Genomic DNA, 23,870 nt, shown 5'->3' on the forward strand with positions numbered 1-23,870 from the left:
TCTTGATTCTATAGACACTTATCATTTAGATGCAGAGATGTATTTTTCAAAGAAGAATCTTCTTCGAAAAAATTCTCGAACCTTCGAAACGACCGGGATCACAGGAAGAAATCTTTCGATTTTTCCTTTCACGATTCTATAGACACTTCGTCATTTCGATGCGGAGATGTATTTTTCAAAGAAGGATCTTTTTCGAAAAAATTCTTCGAAATATTTCGATCCGAATAGAATTACCAGAAGAAATCTCTTCGAATCTAGAATATAGAATTAGAATTACTGAAAATTCCAAGAAATTGTATTTTTGAATGCAATAATTTCTATCTCTTTAATAAAAAATAAAAATGCAATTGGCAATTCAATTACTATTCCTTTAACTCGTCGATTCCTTCGAATCTTTTAAATCGTTCGAATGGTAAAACAGGAAATGACAGAAATCGAGACGAGTATCGTGTGTTAATATATAAGTGAATTTCAATTCCAATTTTATTCCAATCTTCTTTTCCTCTTTCTTTATTTCCCTATTATTTTATTATTTATCGTTCGTATTCCCTGGTCGCACGTTGACAATTTACTCGGGAGCGTTAAAGGAGATACGAATATTATTTCGACGACGAGTTTTCCAATACTCGATCGGTAAGGAGGAAAAGATTGAAAGACACGTAGAAATGAAGATACGTGGGATGGGGAAAAGAAATCTCGAGTGGAAGCGTGCGAGACAAGAGTAATGTCGCCCTGTCCCGTTAACGCCCCCCTCCACTTGAAATATTTTCTACCGTTGTTGCGGTTCGACAGCGGAATGTGTCGATAAGCTACGATTTAACTAGCTTTCGATCCGGACGTTTCATTCTGCGCTAATTTAAGCAGAAATTAAAATGTGACGTGAAAAATTTCGAAATTACTAAAACGTCTTTCTCTTACATTTATTTAAACTCCGCATTTATATTCTAACTCTATCTATTAATATATTTGTCGAAAGATCTCGTGATTGATCTCTCGATTTGATTCGAGCAAGCTTTTAAAGGCTAAAAAAAAAACATCAATTTGAAACGAAGCAAAGAAGAAAAGCGTATTGAAAGGATATATATATATTCATTCTTGATAGAAATATTTTTATCTTCCACAAGTCTACTACAATTTAAATGTTAAGAAAAAATTTTGACTTAAAAGAGAAAGATGGATACTCGAGTGTTAATTTGAGAGGAAAAGACAAACTAAGAGATTGGTTGGACAAATTTGGAGAAATGATAAATGCAACTCCCATGTCGGTATTTCAGCTAATGACATTAACTGTATAAGATCTAATTGTAAATATCCAATTAGAATGAGTGTAGAACACTGATTATTAATAAATTAAACTTCAAAAATGAAGAGGTTAGGAGAGAAGAAAGAAAACATCGTGTTATCGATCTTATTGCGTTGCTGGATGATTTTCTGTAATTTCGACGTTCGAAACTGTCTCATATTAACCTCTCAACGGATCATGTCTATCTGACACGTACACAACGAGTAATACAAAATACACAAGCATGGGCAAGGTCACGTTAAAAATGTAAACGTGGTTGGTCTGTGTGTTGTAGCGTGTTTTAAAATTGATCGTACTGACCAAAATTTTTGAAACATTTGGTACGTCATTAAAAAATTGCATTTTCACAAAAATATAAAATTTCTTAATTGTGTGTTTTGTATCCTATTTTCGTTAAAAAAAATTATATATTTCTTTATATTTTCGGATATTTTTCTATTTTTACAGATATTATATTCGCGAATTATTTTTGAGAGGCTGAAATAAATACGAGGACAAAGCTACCTCAGCCTATCAAATTTTAATTAATTATTCATAACTTAATAAATAAGCCTAGATCGATATTTTTGTGTCAATACACAACTTTTGCCCTTGTTTTGACATCTAGAATAGACTCTCCAGAAAATATTCCACGAATGTATCAACACCTTGTGGACGTATTTACGTAACCTGATACGCGTGTACTTTATTTACACTCTTGCTTAAAAGTTTGGAATTAACACGTTTTACAGAATCGTTTTAGAAGAACTTAAAAAAGAAGAAATTAGATTATAATTTAACACAGAAAATTTATTTACGCAAAAATTAATTATACTTTTGATATTTGTAATATTGATTTCGAATTAATAACAAAATCGATAAAACGATATTTCTCTTCCCTTCTCCTTTTTTTTTAAACGGTTCGAAAATTAAAATTAAACTTAATTAAAATATTATTTAATTTCATATTTCATCGTTTGTATTTTCGATTGAATCCTATATTCTAAATATGGACGCGAATAAAAAATTTTTCCTTTTTTTTTTTTTATATCGAAAACTATAACTAAAACGGCTATATAAAACACGTGGAAAAGCTTGTACAGGTGTACGCGGTGCTGTAATCTTATCACGTTGTTCTCCATTTTACTCCGGTTACCGTCACCCACGGCTTTGCCTGCACTTCTGCCTACGAGCAATGGGCGACTCTCTCTCTCCCTCCCTTCCTCTCCTCCTCCTCCCCTCCTCCCCATTCAACCGAGCAGTCTGGCTTTAAACATTCAACCAGCCTGTCAATCTATCATCCCTGCGGCAGAATTTCGCCACCTAGTTGCTCAATTGTTTGATATCGCCACGCTGAATCACCGATCATGCCCCGGCTTACTTTTGTTGTCGCTTTTCATAATTTGATTTTTTTGTTACATTTTTTTTTATCATGCAACGATTTCATATTATTATTATTATTATTATTGTTATTGTCATTATTATTGCGCTTAAATTTACAGCACTTTTAAGAGTCTATTATTTCAATGAAAAGTAAATGTGATTAATTTCTATTCACTTGCATTATCGTTCGAATGTTTAAATATCTGGCAATCGATGTAATTAAAAAAATTTTTTTTAACGGATTCGAGGAAAAGTTTTGATGTTTGTTTCGATAAAGAACGATTTTTTTATTATTTTTCATTTCAAAATTTAATTCGTTTTTTTGCGAAAGAACGTTAAATAATTTCGACATTTACTTACTCAAAAGGAAAGATCGATCGATACAACCAATGATATTCAATATTATTTAATTTCCGTTCTTCGAGATTTTTTGATAATTCGAATTCGACAATTTTTTGACGTCAAAAAAAAAAATTAAGATACAAAAAAATTTCAAACTTTCGTCATTCGCAATTTTTTTTTCTTTCCTTTTTTTAAGCGTTACTTAATGATTCCCAGATACGCGATGCATATTTCATATTTCATACATCAAACGTGCACGGCATTACGATCACACGAGATCACGAAGCGGTTTGCAAGTCAATCGACATTTACCATGGCAAATGATCATCTATCAATCCGGCTCCGCTTTTCGATTGGTTAGCTCGGAAAACTCGGGTGGGACGTGCCTCGGATGACGTTGACAAGATACCTTGATAATGTTACCCCCCCCCCTCCCCCTCGTGCAGTCTTTTGATATTCTACTGGAATCGATTGTATACGTAATCCAATCTGGTGTACGTTTCATGCTCTTTGAGGTATCAAGCTCCTCCTCGTTTCGCTAATGTACGCCTCGCTGCGGGATATCTCTCGTAGGCTGTTGATGTAGATAAGGCAGTTTTGCATCCTCCAAGAAGAGGAAATAAACGGGAGAATCGATGCGACAAATTTTTGCATCGAATATGTGAGAAGGTTAATAGTCGTTTGAGAAGGAGATTACGTTCGATTCGATTTTTTTAATTTTTTTTTTTTTTTACTTTTCTTTTTATTTATTTATTTATTTTTTTTTAATAAAGAAATTTTGTTTGGAATCGTTTGTTATTTTTTTCAGATTCGAGCACAATTTCGGGACCTGTGTTCATCGCTCCAGTTGGAAATCAAACGGCTGCTATTGGTCGTGAAGTTGTTTTCTCTTGCAGTGTTCGTAATATCGGGAAATACAAGGTAATTGAAATGCGAAATGTGTGTACTCGTTTTATTTTAGGATAATGATTTTGCAACTGTTTTACCGGCGAACGGTAAACGGATATTAGAGAAGTGCGAGAGAGTTTCTAATAATGATATTCGATGATAAGCGAAAAAATTCGATTTTCGTTTCCTTTTTCCCTTCGTTTATTATTTCCTTTTAATATTTTCTTTACGATTAATCTTTGATGTTAATCTAAAACGTTACACGCGCAATTACACAATCACTCGTACGAGTCATATTTAGGAGCTTGAAAAACAAAAACAAGAAAGAAGAATACTTCTTTTTCTTCTTTTTCTTCTTCCCAATCAAATGTAATCCTATATTTACTAACAAATTTTTAAAATTAAATCATTAGTTGTTAAGAAAACAAGTGAGAAAAATTCTTCCTTCCTCGAACCCCCCCCTCCCAACCATCTTCTCACCAATTAAACGAGATATCAAAACAAATCATAATCGAATCAACTCACTCGCATCAACAAACAAAACAAACAAACGAACAAAACATTTCTATATTCCACTCATGAGAAAATCTCTCCTCCAATATTAACCATTAAATACCAGAACAGATCATCTCGACTCATTTGCACGCACTTAATTACATAAAAAAAAAAAAAAAGGAAAAAAACAGAGAAAAAGAAGAGAAATATTCCACCGACATTCTCATTACCAAGTTTATACGTACACATTGGCGAGAAAATTCTTCCACCCTACCAATCCATCCTCCCTCCAACGTTACCTATATTTAGTAATAAGTTTCTCGATCGAGATACTATATATATATATATATATCGGTGGAAGAAGGATGAAACGGATAAGGAAAGCGCGAGAAGGAGGATGGTGTGGTGGAATGGGATGGTAATACGTGTGTGCTCGCGTTGGAGGGAGAGAGAGACAGAGAAAGAAAGAGTGGAGGGGGGGAGAGAAAGAGATGGAATGGAAGCAGGAATGAGCAGAAGCGAGTAAAAGAGACGGCGAAGGAGACACATTTTCCCTGGCGACAGATTCCAGCCCGTAAAGTATCCTAGCCAGATGAAATATTCGGTCTATAGAAAGCCACTCAAGGCAGCTTGGCAGCCAGGGATGGATTAAGATAAGCTCGGGCCCTTCCCCTCCCCGGTCAGATCCAAATAGTTTCCGGAGATCTTTTATGAGGGGAAGATGGCAGCCAAACTTATAAATGTTGTTTTACTTTCGTATTGTCCCTCGAATAGAACGATTCCATGATGAATATTGGATCGTACAGGGTTAAAAGATTAATTTGATCTTTGCGTTTGAAATTTTTTTTCTTTCTTCTTTTCTTCTTCTTTTTTTTTTTTTTTTTTTTAATTGATGTGTATTTGATGTATTTGTTCATTGCATTCATTGGTTCAGTTTTATATTCTCTTTCGATGAACGAAGATGCATTTGAAATCGTTTCTTCTTCTTTTCTTCTTTTCTTCAATCGAATGTTGATATGTTTATCGCTTTATTTTCGTATTGCTTCTCAAATTGAAGGAATTATTGGCTTGTGGCATGAAGGATTAATTTGATTGAGAGTTTTCTTCTTCTTTTCTTCTCTTTTCGATAGATTCTGTTATATGTTTATCGTTTTATTTTCGTATTGTCTCTTCGAATTGAACGAAAATGAATTATTGGCTTGTGGCATAGAAGATTAATTTGATCTTTGCATTTGAAAGTTTTCTTTTTCTTTTCTTCTTGTTTCAATCGTATTATATGTTTATTATTTCATTTTCATATTCATTTTCATATTGTTTCCCAAATTGAGTCAAAGATAAATATTGGATCATGACCCAAAGCAGGATCGATGGAGATTAATTTGAAAATTTTTTTTTTATTTTCTTCTTTTACTTTCATACTGTTTTTCGAATTGAATGAAGTCGAATATGGCAAAAAAGGGAGAATAAAAAAATTAATTTGATCCTCGCATTTGAAAATTTTCTTCCTTTTACTCGTATCACATTTTATTTTCGTATTGTCTTTCAAATTGTACGATTCGAAGATAAATCGATAGGATTAATTTGATTTTTCCACCTGGAATTTTTTTCTTTTCTTTTTTTATTCTTGTTTTTTCAATTTCGATGAATGTTCAATGAAGATTAATTTAATTTTAAATTTTTCTTCTTTTTCTCTTCCGTTCGGTCGACTCAATTACATCGATTCATTTTCAAATAATACACACATATATATATATATATATATATATATATATAATTCAATTGTATACGTTCAATTTTGAGCGTAAATTATTGGCAGTATTAAAAATTTTTGCCCTGAATTTTTATCAATTCTGCTTCATTTTATTTAATTATACGAAATACGTATTTTACAATATTTATTGTAATCCCATTCACAATTCTCGTTATTCGTCAATCTTGAATAGAAAATATGATCGATGAACGATCGAATAGAAATGGCAATCAAAGATTAAAAATAATAAATTTAATCGATCCTCCATTATTTTCGCATTTTTCTCTCGAACAGGGAACAAAAAAATAGTAATAACATTAATCGCAGAAATGAAACTTTTTAACAAAATCTGCCAATTATATGTAATTATTACCGGATATAGTAATTTCAATTACATTCAATCATAATAAAAAAATAAATAATATTCCTAAATAAAAAACTCAATATCCTTATCCATCCTCACCCTTAAACGTAATTAACTCAATACTTAGCAAAAAAGCTAAATTTAACGAAAAACAAAAAATTCAGACAGAAAAAAAAATCGTTCTTAAATTTCAATCACGTTCAATAAAAAAAGAACAATATCCGCAATGTTCAAAATAAAAGTACATTCTCTTCACTGCCAATTCTACTTCCATTGAAAAGAAATAAACAAACGAATACCAAAAAAAGAAAGAAATTTCACACACACACACACACACACACACACACACACACACACACACACACACACACACACACACACACACACACACACACACACACACACGCACGCACGCACGCACGCACGCACGCACGCACGCACACACACACACACACACACACACACACACACACAAATTCCATTCATTTATTTATTTTTCATTTCGTATCATAATTAATCTAGAAATATAAACCATCTAATCTTATACCATCTACTACATTTAACTACAAAATCATTTATAAATATCTACGCCTATATTATCCATATACGAGTATAAATATACAAGATAATCTCTAATATCATTATCTTACCCGTGAATTCACAATTACACGATTCTCGAAGCGAAAGATTCGGGGAGGAAATCAATCGTTCGATTGCTGTCGAGCGGAGAAGTGGATCGTGAGACGTGACGAGAGGAAAATAAAAATTTTGCAGGTTGGCTGGTTACGCGCCTCTGACCAGACGATCCTCTCCGTCCACACGAGGACGGTGACGCACAACGCGCGTATCTCGGTCTCGTACGAGTCGAACGGATGTTCCATGCCCGCCGGAGTCGCGGGCGGAAGCGCGTTCGGGGTGACAGGAAGTAGCCAAGCCGCGGACGAAGTGGTGAACGGCACGTGGCGGCTCCACATTCGCCAGTTGAAGGAGTCGGACAGGGACTGTTACATGTGTCAGATTAACACCAGCCCCATGATATCCGAGCTAGGGTGTTTGGACATTCTTGGTGAGTCACGCATGCCGAGCTTTTTATTTTATTCCGGCTCGATCGATCCATCGATCGGAACAATCGAATTTTCCTTTCGCAGATTTGTTAAGAAATCATTTTTGGATCGATTTTTATCTTTACAATACAAATTTTTTTTATTTTGGTTTTTAAGAGTGGTTAGGTGTATTTATTGCATATTTTTCATGTAGATTTTGAATCGATCGATTTTACTTTTTAACAAATTTTTTAATTTTGGTTTTTAGAGATGGTTAAGTGTATTTATTATATTTTTTTCGGGTGGATTAATTTTACATTTTAACAAATTTTTTAATTTTGGTTTTTAAGGATGGTTAAATGTATTTATTTTTTTCACGTAGATTCTGAGATGATCGATTTTATTTTTGAACAAATTTTTTAATTTTGGTTTTTAGAAATGTTTTTATTGTATTTTCTTGTATGTTGAATCGATCGATTTTAATTTTTAACAAATTTTTTAATTTTAGTTTTTAGGGATGGTTAGATATATTTATTGCATTTTTTTGGAGATTTTGAATAGATCGATTTTATTTTTTAATAATTTTTTAATTTTGATTTCTAGAATAGTTATATGTATTTATCGTATTTTTTTCACGTAGATTTTGAATCGACTTTACTTTTTAACAAATTTTTTAATTTTAGTTTTTAGGGTGGTATTTATTGTATTTTTTTTACGTAAATTTTGAATCGATCGATTTTATTTTTTAATAATTTTTTAATTTTGATTTCTAGAATAGTTATATGTATTTATCGTATTTTTTTCACGTAGATTTTGAATCGATCGATTTTTAACAAATTTTTAACAAATTTTTTAATTTTGGTTTTTAAGAGTGGTTAAGATGTATTTATTATATTTTTTTCGTGTGATTAAGCATATTTATTATATTTTTTCACATAGATTTTGAATCGATCGATTTTATTTTTGAACAATTTTTTAATTTTGGTTTTTAGAGGTGAGTAGATGTATTTATTGTATTTTGTGTATATTGAATTGATTTTACTTTTGAACAAATTTTTTAATTTTGGTTTTTAGGGATGGTTAAGGTGTATTTATTGTACTTTTTTCGTATGTATGTTAAATCGATTTTACTTTTTAACAAATTTTTTAATTTTGGTTTTTAGGGGTGGTTAGGTGTATTTATTGTACTTTTTTCGTGTGGATAAATTTTCCAATTTTGCTTTTTAGACATATTTATTGTATTTTCTCGTATGCACGTTGAATCGATCGATTTTAATTTTTTTAATTTTGGTTTTTAAGGGTGGTTATTTATTTATATATTACATGTATTTCTTTGTGATAAATTTTCCAATTTTTTTTTTTTTTTTTTGGTTTTTAGTCGTGATTAAATATATTTATTGTAGTTTTCTCGCGTGGACGTTGAATCGATCGATTTTATTATCTATAAAATTTCCCAATTTTTAGTATTAAATATTGAAGGTGGTTTAAGTGGATTTATTTATGTATTACAAATTTTCCAATTTGAGAAATCGATGAAATGGTACATTTATTACATTTATTTCTGTCATTTAGGGATGTCAATGGATTTTATTTTTTATTTTTTTTTTATAAATTTTTCTCTTCTCGAAAAATACAAGAATATAATATTGATGGGATGGTTGAGTGCATCCATTTGTGTCATTTAGAATCGTCGAATTTATCTCTTACGAATTTTTCAATTTCCCTACTACAAAATTTTAAACTATAGTAAATTTCAATTTCTATAATTTTTAATCCTGCTCTTTCTATACAATAATACATATACACGCACAAAAATAAAAAACACAATATATATATAAAAAAAAAAAAAAATCTCCTCTAATTTTCCTTTTAAATTTTTCAATTCTCATGATTCTCCTTAATCACGACGAGAAAAGCGAAAACTAGCAACCTGAATCCTAATGAAAAGAAATCTACAAAGAGGAGAAGGTTTCACTCGGAATGCAAGAGATATAACACCCTCTTCCCCCACCCTTTGCAGCTAAATAAGAATGCTAATTACAATTTATATTCCTTATTCCTTACGTCCCTCCAGAATGCCATCCATTAAGTATCTCATAATAAATCTCACAATATCTCAAATGAAACCCTTAAAAAAAAAAAAAAAAAAAAAAAAAAGATCGATCGATCGATTTTACAAGCCCATCCATTAAATATCTCATAATAAATCTCATAATATCTCATATAAATAAAACCCTTTAAAAAAAAAAAAAAAAAAAGATCGATCGATCGATTTTACAAGCCCATCCATTAAGTATCTCATAATAAATCTCATAATATCTCATATAAATGAAACCCTTTAAAAAAAAAAAAAAAAAAAAAGATCGATCGATCGATTTTACAAGCCCATCCATTAAGAATCTCATAATAAATCTCATAATATCTCATATAAATGAAACCCTTTAAAAAACAAAAAAAAAAAAGGTCGATCGATCGATTTTACAAGCCCATCCATTAAGAATCTCATAATAAATCTCATAATATCTCATATAAATGAAACCCTTTAAAAAAAAAAAAAAAAAAAGATCGATCGATCGATTTTACAAGCCCATCCATTAAGAATCTCATAATAAATCTCATAATATCTCATCCAAATGAAACCCTTTTTAAAAAAAAAAAAAAAAAAAAGATCGATCGATCGATCGATCGATCGATTTTACAAGCGTTTTAAAGATCCTTTTAAAACAAACTTTTCCTCAAACTTTTCTCTCTCTCCCCCTCCCCCTTCCTCACGAAGAGAGGAGAGAAATTCGAAATTCGAAAAGAGGAAAAAAGAAAGAAAGAAAGAAAGAAAGAATTCGTTGAATTTCACGGTTACAAACCGTTGGGATGGGAAAGAATTCGAATAATCCAACTGAAACGAGATTAATGACGTTAATTTCAAGACTTCGCCGTCCGCGTTTTCGATCGGTATGACGAAACGATCCGAAAAATTTCCACGCGCGATTCTAACTGCGACGACGAACTGCGGTGTGGGCAGTTTTAAATTTTAAAACGGCGCTGCAAATTATATATACGCGTGCGGAATGAAATATATCGCGATTAGCCGGAACTGGAACTGGTTGCTCGGTAGGTAAATGACGTAGGGTTAATACGGTGATCGAACGTATTTAATCTTTTCGAACGCCATCGAGGAGGTTTTAAAACCGTGCAATTTTATTGTCGTGCAATTTATTAAAAAAAAGAAAAAAAAGATAGGAAGATCGTTTTCGATTTTCAACGTTTTTCTTTTTTTTTTTTTCTTTTTAATACAAATTTAATTTAATTGACACTGATCGTCGACTTGACAGTGATCGTTTTTATCGATCGGTGTGTAAATAAGAAAGGCGTGATAAGAGAGTGTACAGTGGGTGTGTAAGTTGATTTTAAACAACTAGGGAATTTTTCACCGGTGTTTGGTAATTTGTTTGTACAATTTGTTTTAAGTTGTTTGGTTATGATGGTATAGTAGAAAAAAAAATTGAATTGAATTTCTTCTTCAGATCAGTTAATTTTATTAAAAAAAATTATTGAAAATTAAGAGTGTAATTTTTCTTTTTTTTTTTTTTTTTTTTATTAATAGACGTTTATATAAGAGGAAGGATATTGGGATACAATTATACACCGATTGGTGTATATATATATATATGTAAAACTTCTTGGAATTCAATCGAATTGATTTAATATTTAATTTCCAAAGAATCAGTTCGAGAATAAAGTTCTAAAAATATTCGAAATCTGTCGATCCATTCTCGCAAAGTATAATAAAATTTGCGACAATTTCAAAAGTAAAATTGTATCACGTTATTCAATATCCCTCTAATTCATACATACGAAAATAAATATGGAACGTATCGTATTTTAAATAAAACAAAATATTAAGACGTAGTGAATGAGATTAAAGAGATTAGGAATTTAAAAAAAAAAAAAAAGAAAAAAAAAATGTTCGAAATCGTCGATATTTTCGCCGATAAAATTTACGACGAGGTAGCTTTTAAAATTGTACAATGCCTTTCAATTTCGCACCAAGAAATCCATAAAATCACGTAGATGTCGTTCTAAGGCAATGTCGATATTACGAAGATATGAAATCGGCAAAAAAGATATTAGATCGGGGAAAAAATCGTATTGCAAAAAGTATTCGAGTATTAACTCTGATTAATTTTATCATTGAAACGTCAAATCGTTTAATAGATACATTTTGGGATGGATAAAACTTTCGCCTCGATGTAAAATAATAATTTTATCGTTTTACCGACGGTTCAAACTTCGCGCCAATTTGCCGTCCCTATTCAAATTCAATATGGCGGAAAAACGAATCCACGCCCGCTACAACACGCATTTATCGAATTTATTTTCCAATGAAATCTCGACGGCCACACTTTCTTTCTTCGTCGATATATATAATTCAATATAGCCGACATAACAAACCTTTTTTTTTTTACAACAGCACAGAGGAAAAGCGATATTCGCGCAACATGTCGAACAATCGTATTTCACTTCGACAATACATCGATCCTCTCAAGAATCAATGATAGAAAAATATGGTTCGCGTAACGCGCTTGGACAACGGCGTTATAAAGAAAATACGAAAATATGGCTCGTGTATATATAAATTACACTTGCATACCGTTACTTTACTCCATTATAAATTGATTCGTGCAAATAAAATAACGGATGATCAAATTATTGTGAAAATACGATTTCTATATTAAAAAAAAAAAAAAAAAAAAATGTAAATAAATTGTTGAAACGTAAAAAAAAAAAAAAAAAAAATTAACTATACGTGCTTTCAATTAAATTGATTTCTGTTATAATATACAATTTCAATTTACATTTAACGATTATATGCGAATAATAATAATAATAATAATAATTTTCACAATATATTATTATTCTAGATTTTAAATAACAATCAAGTTTATTCACAATTATATAGTTTCAATAAATTTTACAATTTGATCATCTTCGTTATATCACAGGGACTGTTCGTATAACTCGATATAACTTAATCAGTTGAAACAAATAAACGGATAAAAAAAAAAAATAAATAATCGAATAAAATTTTTTAACTCGGTCCGTAACGATTCTCTCCGATACGAGGAAAGTTCAAGTTTCTTGCCCTCGCTTCGAGGGGAATATTTCTTTTTGGCTCGCGAGGAGGAGCGGAAGAAAAAAAAAAAAAAAGAAAAAAAGGAAGAAGGGAGAAGGAAAAGCCGGAGTGTCACCGGGCCCCTTGCCAATGAATCGATCCGCCTATTTGTCCGTCTTTGCGCAACTCTAGCCTCAAAGCGATACAAATTGCGCGCACCTCGTTTACTTACCGATGGTAACAAGGAAAGTTTCCAGCGACTAGGTTATTCGAAAAATGATGAAACTTCGGTGATACGTGGTGGAAAGTCGTGGTAAAACGTCAAAGTACGCTCGTACTCGTGATGGAATCGAAAAGAAGGTCGATTCCCACCGACACACGGAATATCGATTTAATAAACTGGAAATAGTCTCGGGATATCTCGTAATTATCGCGCAATTATCATTAACCTAACCTAACTTTTCGTCGTACATGACGTTTGAATAGAAAAACAAGAATTGACAATGTTTTTAATCGTTAGATCGCGAGTGTTTGTGGAAAAAATAAAATTTGTGCGAATTTGTGGTTAAGAGAAAATGAAGAATTTTGAGAATTTTTCAATTACCGTATATTGCGTTTTGAATATTTTTTTTGCAGAAAATAATAGATGGTCGGACCGTTAAGAATTAATAAATGTGATTTACAAGTATAATTTCACAAATTTAAACATGTTGGACGATTAAGAAGATTAATTTTGATTAAAGTTGTTTCGATTATATCCGCGTAGAAAGAAACGAGTTCTTCCGTAGAAATACACGTTTACCGTTCCGATTCCAATTCGATAACAGGAGTAAGTCGCGAACGGGGTCGCGAAATTATTCCAAGTACGATAATAATATTTTTCTTTCTTTTTCCTTTTTTCTCTTTCGATCGCAAATAATTGGCCATAATTGAACACAAACCTTCCGTCTTCCCCTCCCTCCCTCCCTCCCTTGTGATTAAAACGATTCAAACAACAAGAAGAATTAATTTTAATCCGCTTTAACGAGTGGAATTTATCAGTGAAATATTTACTGAAGGAAAAAAAAAAACAAAAAGTGGTATTCATTTTTATGCTCTATGAAATATCCTTGCCTCGTTTTATGAAATTTTAAAATTTCCATAAAAATTTATCAAACGGCGAGAACGTGTCCTTTTCTTAATCACTTCCTGTTCCCATTTCTCATCGTTTAACACACAGAAGGGTGTGCTTGGAAAGGATAATTATTGCGTCCACGACGACCGACGAAGACGTTTCGAACATCGGTAATTTCTTGTTCCTACCTTGTTCCTTCCTTGCTTCCCCCACTCCGTTCTCCCCCCACCACTCTAAATCCGTCTCTCTAGTTATACTCGTGCTAAACGTTAGAGGCCGCCTCATTACGATGATGTCCTTTGGGTTTATGCATACGAGAACTCGGAGAAGACTGACAAAGTTGTGTCTTTCATCAATCTTCCACTTTTACCGTAATTTCTTTCTTCCTTTTTTTTTTTGTAAGACCTCGTGGAATATCGTTATCGAGTCTCGTTTTTACAAGACAAGTGATCTCAAACTTTTTATTTATTACAATATCTTGCTCGATAAAATTATTTTTATTTTATCAAAGCGAAATTTAATTTAAGTTAAAAAGTATTAATTTTGTAAATTAAATTAAATAATATTTTAGATATTTTATTTAAAAAAAAAAAAGAAATTTAAATTAATAAATATCGATAATTTTCAAAATTATTATTTTGAACAAACTATTTTTTTTTTTTTTACAGAAAATAATATTTATTTTTCAAAATATATACAATTACAATATTAATATCAATTTTTTTCAAATAAATTTTTTAATGATATAATAATTCTATAAATCCGTTTAATTATTTATTTGTTTCATTATATTCAAGTCTCATAAAAACACTTGACAATTTTCCTTTCGAGTTTCTTATTTGAAAAAAAATTTCATCGATTGAGAAAAAGAGAAAGATTATTACATATTTTGTTTTGCAACGTAACGTAAAATTCATCTATCTAAATTTAAAATCTGTTTAATTTAATCGTAGATTTATCGTCCAAAGCTGATGGCGCCTTTATAATTTGAAATCCTTTATTTCTTTGTTTCGATATTATTGTCGTTTCATCGTTTGAAACTTAACACGTTTTAACTTCAAATCTTCTCGTAATTTTATCTGAAAATCATCGTTGATTTATCGTTTAAAATTTTGTAACTATTAAATTCTAGAAATTCTTTATCGCGTCGAATCGAGATCGAATAATCGAGTCATCGTGTAAAATTTTACGACGAGCTTCGAATTCCATTTTTTTTTTCGTTTTTTTAATTAATTTTCATCATATAACTCGTAAAAAATAAAATTGACACGTTTGCTATGATGGAGTGTTATACTATATATATATATATATATATATATATTATATGTATTATATTTTCTTCTTCTCCATCAATTCTTTTTTATTTCTTTATTTAACCAATTCTTTTTTTTTACCTTCTTTCTTCCTTTTCCTTTTTTAAATTCCTTTTCCTCCTTTAATCTATCAACATTATATAATCTGTCAATATATCTGTTTGTTTACCAATTTCTTCATCTTCTTCGCCGCCATGTTTTTTTTTATTAATAACTCGTTAATATTTTGCAAAGGAAATACTTGAATTTACCTGAGAAATCTCCTATTAATCTGTAATTTCATCCATCACTCGATACCAAAAAATTTTTCACATCGAATGCTTTCAAAAAAAGTAATATTCTTAATTAATTTTTCACCAGTTAATATTCTCTGGAAAAAAGTATTAACCTATCACACGAAAGACGAGAAAACCGATATTCTGCTCGTCTTTTATATGATAAATATTTCAGAATGATCTCGACGAAATCTACAAACTTGAAAAAATTAATAATTTTTGATCGCACAAATAGGTTAATTCCTTTTTTTTTTTTAATATCAACTTGCACTATTCGAAAACTTTATAACAATCTTCACACATCCTCTATGCCTTCCACTCACTCACAGATTAATAACATCGGAAAATAATCGAAATCGTTCCACGTTTCTTCTTAACCGTAATTCTTAACCTAAAAAAATAACCTAAACGAAAGACCGAGTCTTTTCTCTAATATCTCACGCGTTTGATGATCAAGATACTCCTCGCTTAAATGGCACGAATGGTTTATTATGAATTTTGCACGAGACCACTTTCAACCATCCATCTTTCAATCCAAACATTGTTTCGAGGATTCGAGATGTTAAACGAAACACGTCCCACCACTGTTTGTTGGACAGTGCCGCCAGATATCGTTTACGGAGGCGACACCAGCGCCGACTTGGCAGTTTCGGAAGGTGACAATGCGACTCTAAGCTGTCGCGCGACTGGAAGGCCGACCCCGAGAGTGTCCTGGCGAAGGGAAGACGGAGAAGCTATTCTCATAAGGGCCTCTTCTGCCGGTACATAATGACACTATAAAACTCGTGGCTATCTCCGTGGACAGACCTCTTTCACTTTAGAGACCGTTCCTCCTTTCGCGAAAAAAGAAAAAAGAAAAGGAAAAGAGGAAAGAAAGGGGAAAGAAAAAGAAGAAGAGGAAAAAGGGAAAAAAAGGCAGAGAGACGACGACCAAGCTTTAATTTCGTTTGCTACCCATTACACCCATCCTTTGTTCGCTCTCGTTTCTCTCCCTCACTCTCGTCCCAAGTGTTCTCTCCACTGCGACGAGAGATTTATATCGCGATGCTGGGTTAATCGGTGATCGATGCTTCGTTTTATTATTTATACGAATCAAGCTGATTTTTTTTTCTCTCTTTCTTGGGGAGAGGAGGGGATCGTTTAATCGATGTATCGAAGTATAGAGAGAGAAAAAAAATGAGAATTCGGAAGATTTTTTTTTTTTGAAGATTTTATTTAGTTTGAATATTCATTTTTTTTTCAGTTTTTTTTTCCTTTTCTAAATATACAATTCTTTTTTTTTTAATTTATCAATTCCTTCTCCTCCTTTTTCCTTTATCAATTAGGAAAAGAAAATTTAAAAGGTTTTTTTTTGCACGATTTAATTTGGTTTAGATATTCATTAGTTTTTCTATTTTTGTTTTCTTATTTTTTTTTAGAATATTCATTTTGTTTTTTTTTTCCTTTCCTAAATATACAATTCTTTTTCTTTTAATTTATCGATTCCTTCTCCTCCTTTTTCTTTTATCAATTAAGAAAAGAAAATTTGGAAAGTTTTTTTGCACGATTTGGTTTAGATATTCATTAGTTTTTCTATTTTTGTTTTCTTATTCTTTTTTTTAGGAGATTTATTGTTGTGATCGATGTTTCATACGAATAAATTTGTTTACTTTTTTTTTTGTAATTTACAATTGTTCGTTACATTATATAAGCTTTATTTTTTTTTTTTAATTAATTAATTTAATCAATATTTTGTACCAATGAAATAAAAAGTTTTTTAGATTTGTTTTTTTTAATTTTGTAATTTGCAATGATCTTTCTTTATGTCGCTTATGATGTAAATATTTGACAAAACATTTTTAAAATTTGATTCTTGGAGATATATTGCTCTGAATTTGTAGACTTTTTTTTCTTTTTCACGATTTTCCAGTGCTTTTAAATTTGCCAAAATTTCTGGAAGATATGATTTGTTTCACTATCCTTTTTACTCGAATGAAAATTTATTGCTCGTGTTTTCTAAATTTTCCCACACGCAATTTTGCAATGCCTTCCAACTTGCCAAAACGTACAACAATTTTGGAAAAAAATTTATTTCGCTATCTTCCATGACGTGAAATCAATCTTGTATCTTTCTTCTTCTTCTTACGATTCAATATACACTCTTCCTTTCCCTCTCGAATATTTCCCTGTTTAATTTTCTTATGTAATTTATCAAAATATACAACATTTTTTGCGAAATATAATTTTTCCTCGAATGAAAATTTATTGCACTTATAAATTCCACGCTTTTTCCTTTGCAATACCTTCGAACTTGCCAAAATTTACAACATTTTTGGGAAAATTTATTTCTTCCACGACGTAAAATCAATCTTCCTTTCTTTCTTTCTTTTTTTCTCTTACGATTCAATGCACATACCCCTCCCCTCTTCCTCTTATCGATTATTTTCATGTTTAATTTTCTCATTAATTCGAAAAAGCCACATACACATAGATAGAAATACACGTACATGTCGTAAGTATACGTGGAGAAATATTAGCGTGTGACTTTATGTTAGTTTCACAGAATAATTGAGTAATAATTTAAGTACAATTTACATAGAAATCCTGTTCGAATAATATTTTACACAACGCGCACAAAATGTATCACTCACGACTTAATCGAATTAATATCACGTTCAATTTTTTTTCTCGTTGGATAATATTTTTCAAATTAATAGAATACGGCGAAAATTTCGAGTAAAATTGTTATTTTGCAATCTCGCCTTTTATTACGCGAGAGAAGCGAGGGCGATTAATCTCAATGAAGCGAAGTATGAAAGGATTTCGAACGTGTTTTTCCTTTATCGCGTTAAATAATTCCTTTCTTAATTCGCTTACGCTTGTTTACATGTATTATATTTTCACGAATATTCTCGTGTGGCCGATCGAATTATTCAAGAAACGATAATCCAGATTATTATTATCATTATATATCATAATTCGATGCTTTTTGTTTTTTAAATTTTTCTTTTTTTTTTTTAGAATGTTATCGCGAATTTTTATAGCGAAATTGTTTGAAACAATAGGGAATGACAGTTCCCTTCGTTTCCTTCGAAATTTAATTACGATCGTAATTAAAATTGTAATTATAAACTTTAATTAAAATATTTAAACGCCCGTATTTTTAGAACAATGTATTCTGCAAAATACATTGAAGATGCTTGAAAAGAGGCTATTGTGAGAATATAATGAAAAACTATCACGAAAATACGCTAGACGCGAAGTAATGCAATTTCGAGGAAGAATAGTTTTTTTTTTTTTTTTTTTTTTTTTTAGAAATTTCCCAATTTTTCCAAGAATTACATCCAATAAAGTTATCTTGAGAGAGAGCGATTCGCAAAAAAAACTCCTCGAATCGAATTACCTTCTAAATCTTGTTAAAATTCGATTATTCTTACCCGAAAATTCTATTCAAATATTTCTAGAATTTCTCTAGATAAAAATTCCTCGAATCAAATTTCGAATCTATCCAAATCTTACGATTTTATTTACTTAGATCCTCTTATTATTTACTTAGATTATTATCTATTTATTATCTCTATTTATTTACCTAGATCGAAAGAATTAAAAAAAAACAATTCCTACAATTGTAGATAAAAGTTTTCAATTGATCGAAAAAAAAAAAAAAAAAGAAAAAAAAATCCAATTCTCCATCGACAATGAACGATAGCTCGCCAAGAACGAGACCTCGAAAAGATAAGAAATCGAGAGCGCGGAAGAAATTTTCGGACGCACTGATTGAGCGTAAGAACACGGTAAAGTGGGTATAAAGAGGCGGGTCGTTGAAACAAGTTTCGCCTCTTGAACTCGAAGACAGAAACAGCGGGCGCGCGTGTAAAGAAACAGAGGATGAGGATCCTCTTCATGGTATCTTGTACGACGCATACTCGCAAAAGTAGACTTACACAGTGTACGTACACAGAATGGTAGGGACACGAGCCACGAAGCTTACGCTTGTACCACGGCCTAGGAACAGCTATATATACACCGTGCGTATACGTATAACACGGTTTGTATACACACATCGAGGAGGAGATAGACCGTGGTAGGGTCTATCTTTCCGCTGCAGGGCCTCGAGTTGGCAAAACTTTGGTCTACGTTAGTTCCACTATTACTTCCAACCTTGCTCGAATGCAGTTGAAACGTTCAAGACCTTTTGTCTTTCTTTTCTCTCTCTCTCCCTCTCTCATCGCGTATTTTTTCTTTATGATAGGATATTTTAACGATTGTCGTTCGCGAAAAATGCTATTAACGTTTGCCCGAATGCACGAATAAACGTATATACTTAAAGGGTTAATGGGGTAAACGGAAATTTAGTACGAGATTTAATCATTCTTTAATGGTGTGCTTACCGCGAGAATGTTATTAATACCCTAGGAAACCTTTTATAAGAGGTAATGTTACCTATTTAGTCGTGACACGTTTTTTTTGTTACCGACCGTAGGTTCTTATAATTATCCCCTATACCGATCTTCGGTCAATTAGGAGATAGAAAAATTTCAAATTTTTTTTTTTTTTGGAAGGACTAGAAGTAATATTTCGAGAGAAAATACACGTGTTATTCTTACATCTAAAGATCTCTTTTTCTTTGAGTTTTCGTTATCAATTTAAATTGTAATTATCCTTCTATGATTCTTTGATCAATTAGAAAAAGAAAAATTTCCAAAAGTTATTATAACTAAGAATAATATTTTAGAGAAAAATCTTTCGTGTTATTTTTATGACGCGAATACATTTGAGAATAGAGACTTTCAAAAGTTATCGATAATTATTTTTCGCTAGTAAATACAACGTATCCTGTATTTTTCTCTATTATTAATATAAATTTTTGCAATTCTCCCTGTATCATTGCAAATTTAAAAAAAATCTTTTTTCCTCGATAAAAAAAAAAAGTAATTAAAAGTAATAATTTAAAACTCTCGTTATTCTCTTTTCCAAACCTGCTTTCCTTCCTATATTTCTCAACACAAAAAAAGCTCAATTAGGTAGGCCAGCTTTACCCTACTTTCTTAAACGCACAATATCGGTATTTAAACAAACATCGTGCACGCGAGAAAGGAATTACCGTTAAATGCAACGAAAAGTTTAATCCGTCGTTGCAATTTCTTCTTTTTTTTTTTTTTCTTCATTTTTTTCTTTTTGTAAACTGCATCGAACTGCTTTTCCTCTGAATACACAAAACCGCTCACGTGCAACTTGCGTCGCTTTTCTACCTGACGATGACGCTTTTCTTACGAGCTTTACAAACTCGTTAGCGTTCGCTCACTTAAGAAACTCGTTAGCAACCTAAGTAGTGAATTAAGCATATATCTTCTCGTCTCTTCTTTTCGTTCACGAATAGTGCGTCCACCTTCCGGCTACTCCTCTCTCCGCGTCTCTCTCTCTCTCTCTCCGCGTCGTGTCGCTATCGCCCCCTCCCCCTCCCCCTCCGTCTCTCTCTCCCATGCTTCCCCTTCCCTCACAAGCGGAGTAGTGGTGGCTTCCATTCACCCACTCCACTTTGACGGTAGTTTTCTTCGTCGTTCAATTGCATTAGTCTGTGGTTTCGACCTGGTTAAAAGTTGTACCTGGATTCGTTTAGATCTGAAAAGTTGCAACTTCTTGCCCTGAGAAATAATGTTCTTTCCATTTCACGGTTTCTCTTCGTCGATCTTCACGGTTTGACCGACGAGAGGAGGATTTATACGCGTTCATCATTGTACATCATTTTCGATCGTAGAAAAATGTCGTAGAATTTTTTTTTTTTCTATTATTATTATTATTTCGTTATTTAATTCGAAACTTTTTTAAATTTCGTTACTCCTTTTTCGTCGATTTTTGTTATCCTTTTTTTAGCTTGACACAAGAATTATATATTTGTTTGTTACGTATTATATTGTAGATATTTGTAGAGAAAAGTGTCATCGAATTTTTTTTTTTTTTTTTTTTAATTATTTTGTTAATTTTACAAATAACATGGAATATAGATTATTAGATTATGAAATAATTTGACTTCGCTTCGAAGATGTGTACAAACTACTTGACACGTTTTCATTTCGAAAATTAATTCGTGTTAATCGAATTTCGAATAATTAAATTTTAAGAATATTTCATTCGCGGAGCTACCAATTAAAAAGTAATTCAAAACAATTTTTTACGAACTTATTACGAGAAACAATTTGTTGTTCATCGTCGATGAAAAAGGAACAAGAATAATTAAGGATAATAACAATAGATATTATTTCAATATATCTATAATATTTTTATGCAATAGAAAAAAATGTTTAAATTTATAATACCTCTTATTTTTACCTACTATCACATTTAATCTTCTTTTTCTTCAATTCAAAACAGATAATTTACTTTTTATACCACATATGATATTTCAAAACAAAACCAAAATAATACCAACAATTGTCAACATCCATCCAGTTACAAACTTTATCTTACCACCATATACACTACAAACTTTTTCAAAAACTTATTCCAATTGCAAAAATTTCACCAAAAAAAAAAAAGAAAATAGCCCAAAATCCTTGCCAGCATCGTCGAACGTAACCTAACCTAACCTACCAGTCTCTCTCTGCCGAGCGTTCTAATCGAAACGGTGGAAAAGAATCGAGGAGGAACGAATAAAAAAAACCGATCGGTAGGAAAGATAGGATAAGAGGATAGGAGGGGATTCTCGAGGAAAACATGCAGAGAGTGGGGTTTTCTCGGTGCGCAGGTGGCGGCAGTTTCGAGAAGCACGAGACGTACAACGGTTCGGTGCTGCAATTCCATCGTGTCGAGAGGCGACAAATGGGGGCGTATCTGTGCATCGCCAGCAACGACGTGCCGCCCGCCGTTAGCAAGCGAGTGACGCTCGCCGTGAATTGTAAGCTTGCTTCCATCCTAATCCCCGATTTCTAACCCGTCGGAAAAGCTCCCCGACAAAAGGCAAAGCAACTTCGCCGTTCACGAATCATTCGCGTAATTGCCTTTTCGAGTTTTTTTCTTTTTTTTTTTCTCTCTCTCTCGTGGATATCAAATTATATATTAAGGTTAGAAAACTGGACGAGAAAACTTTTCCGCTGTTGGTAAAGAAATTTCTTTGAGTAGTTGACAAGCAGTAGAAATTAATTAAAATATATTTAGATTGGATTCCCGCGTTTCTTGAAAAATTTGTTGGTAAACGTTTCTTTGAGCAAGTGAAAATTAATTTAAAATATTTTATATAATAAATATTTAATAATTAGTATTATAATATATATTATATAATATATTAAAATAATAATAAATGTTTGAGATATAAAACGTTTCTTTGAGTAGGGAAAATTAATTTAAAATATTTAGGTCGCGTTCTCATTGAAGCGACAATGTTTCTTGAGAAATTTTTTGGTTTCTTTGAATTAAAAAAAAATCGAAAATTATCGTTTCGATAAAATATTAAGATTTTTTTTTGAAAAATTTCTTGAGTTAAATTATTTCTTTGAGTCGATAATAATTAAATTATTTAGATTGCGTTCTCATTGAAGCGACGAATATTTCTTGAAAAATTTGTCGTTTCTTTGAGTTTAATGAAAATTGTCGTTTAGATAAAATTAAAATTGCTCCCTTTTTTGAAAAATTTCTCGTTAAACGTTTCTTTACCGAGTACTTTCTTTGAGTTAATGACAAAGTTAATGAAAATTAATTAAAATATTTAGATTGCATTCTCACTGAAACGACGTTCCTTTAAAAATTTGTTGGCAAATATTTCTTTGAGCAATGAAAATCGTCGTTTCGATAAAAATATTTTTATAAATATTTCCGTCCTTTCTTGAAAAATTTGTTGATAAACATTTCTTTTCTCGAGTTAAAAATAATGAAAATTATCTCTTTGATAAAATATTAAGGTTGCGTTTTCATTGAAGCAATAATCGAATTTTATATTGAATTTTTTTTGGAAATAAATTTTTCTTTGAATTAATAACAATGAAAATTAATTAAAATATTTAGGCTGAATTCTCATTGAAACGCCAACGACGAATCTTATGAAAAAAATTCGTTAAACAACAAATTTCCCTTCAAATTTATAAAAATTGTTGTTCTTTTTCATAAAAAAAGACAAATATTAGTAAAAAAAAAAAAGGAACGGAATTTATATTTCTTCTATCAATTAAAATATTCAGAAGCCAAAATTGAAAATAATCTCGATAGAAAAATATTATAAAAATTAAAAAGAAGAGAATATTAAAATCCGTAATGTACAATGGTGAAAAGATATTGAATTTCTGCAGAACAATGCAGAAATTCCGCAGATACTTTTCAGCAGAGTAAAAATTAAAAAGAAAAGAAAAAAAAAAAAACGAACTTCGAGAAAGAAGCAACCAACAACTTTTTCTCGACAAGAAAAAAAAAAAAATATTTAAAACTCGCCGGCCGCACATCTTCGAGACACGAATTGAAATTCGAACGAGATACGAGATCTGTCGGCAATTTGTATACACTACATTTCCTAATTCGACGATTGCCGATGGTCGATAACATTCG

General features: G+C 31.3%; 1 protein-coding gene across 3 annotated transcripts in view; it reads left to right on the forward strand.

The window, feature by feature from the left end:
* The window catches only part of LOC726017 (lachesin), a 79,193-nt gene that overhangs the window by 50,410 nt on the left and 4,913 nt on the right, over nucleotides 1–23,870 (forward strand). The window contains exons 2-5 of one of the 3 annotated variants that reach the window (XM_026443445.1): nucleotides 3,816–3,928; nucleotides 7,279–7,570; nucleotides 15,959–16,120; nucleotides 22,084–22,233. In XM_026443445.1, the coding sequence (XP_026299230.1) occupies nucleotides 3,816–3,928; nucleotides 7,279–7,570; nucleotides 15,959–16,120; nucleotides 22,084–22,233 (717 nt within the window). The remainder of the gene's footprint in view (nucleotides 1–3,815; nucleotides 3,929–7,278; nucleotides 7,571–15,958; nucleotides 16,121–22,083; nucleotides 22,234–23,870) is intronic. The other 2 variants (XM_026443446.1, XM_026443447.1) reach the window with 2 other exon arrangements.

The sequence above is a fragment of the Apis mellifera genome, linkage group LG10 (assembly GCF_003254395.2).
Source record: "Apis mellifera strain DH4 linkage group LG10, Amel_HAv3.1, whole genome shotgun sequence".
Classification (NCBI taxonomy): domain Eukaryota; kingdom Metazoa; phylum Arthropoda; class Insecta; order Hymenoptera; family Apidae; genus Apis; species Apis mellifera.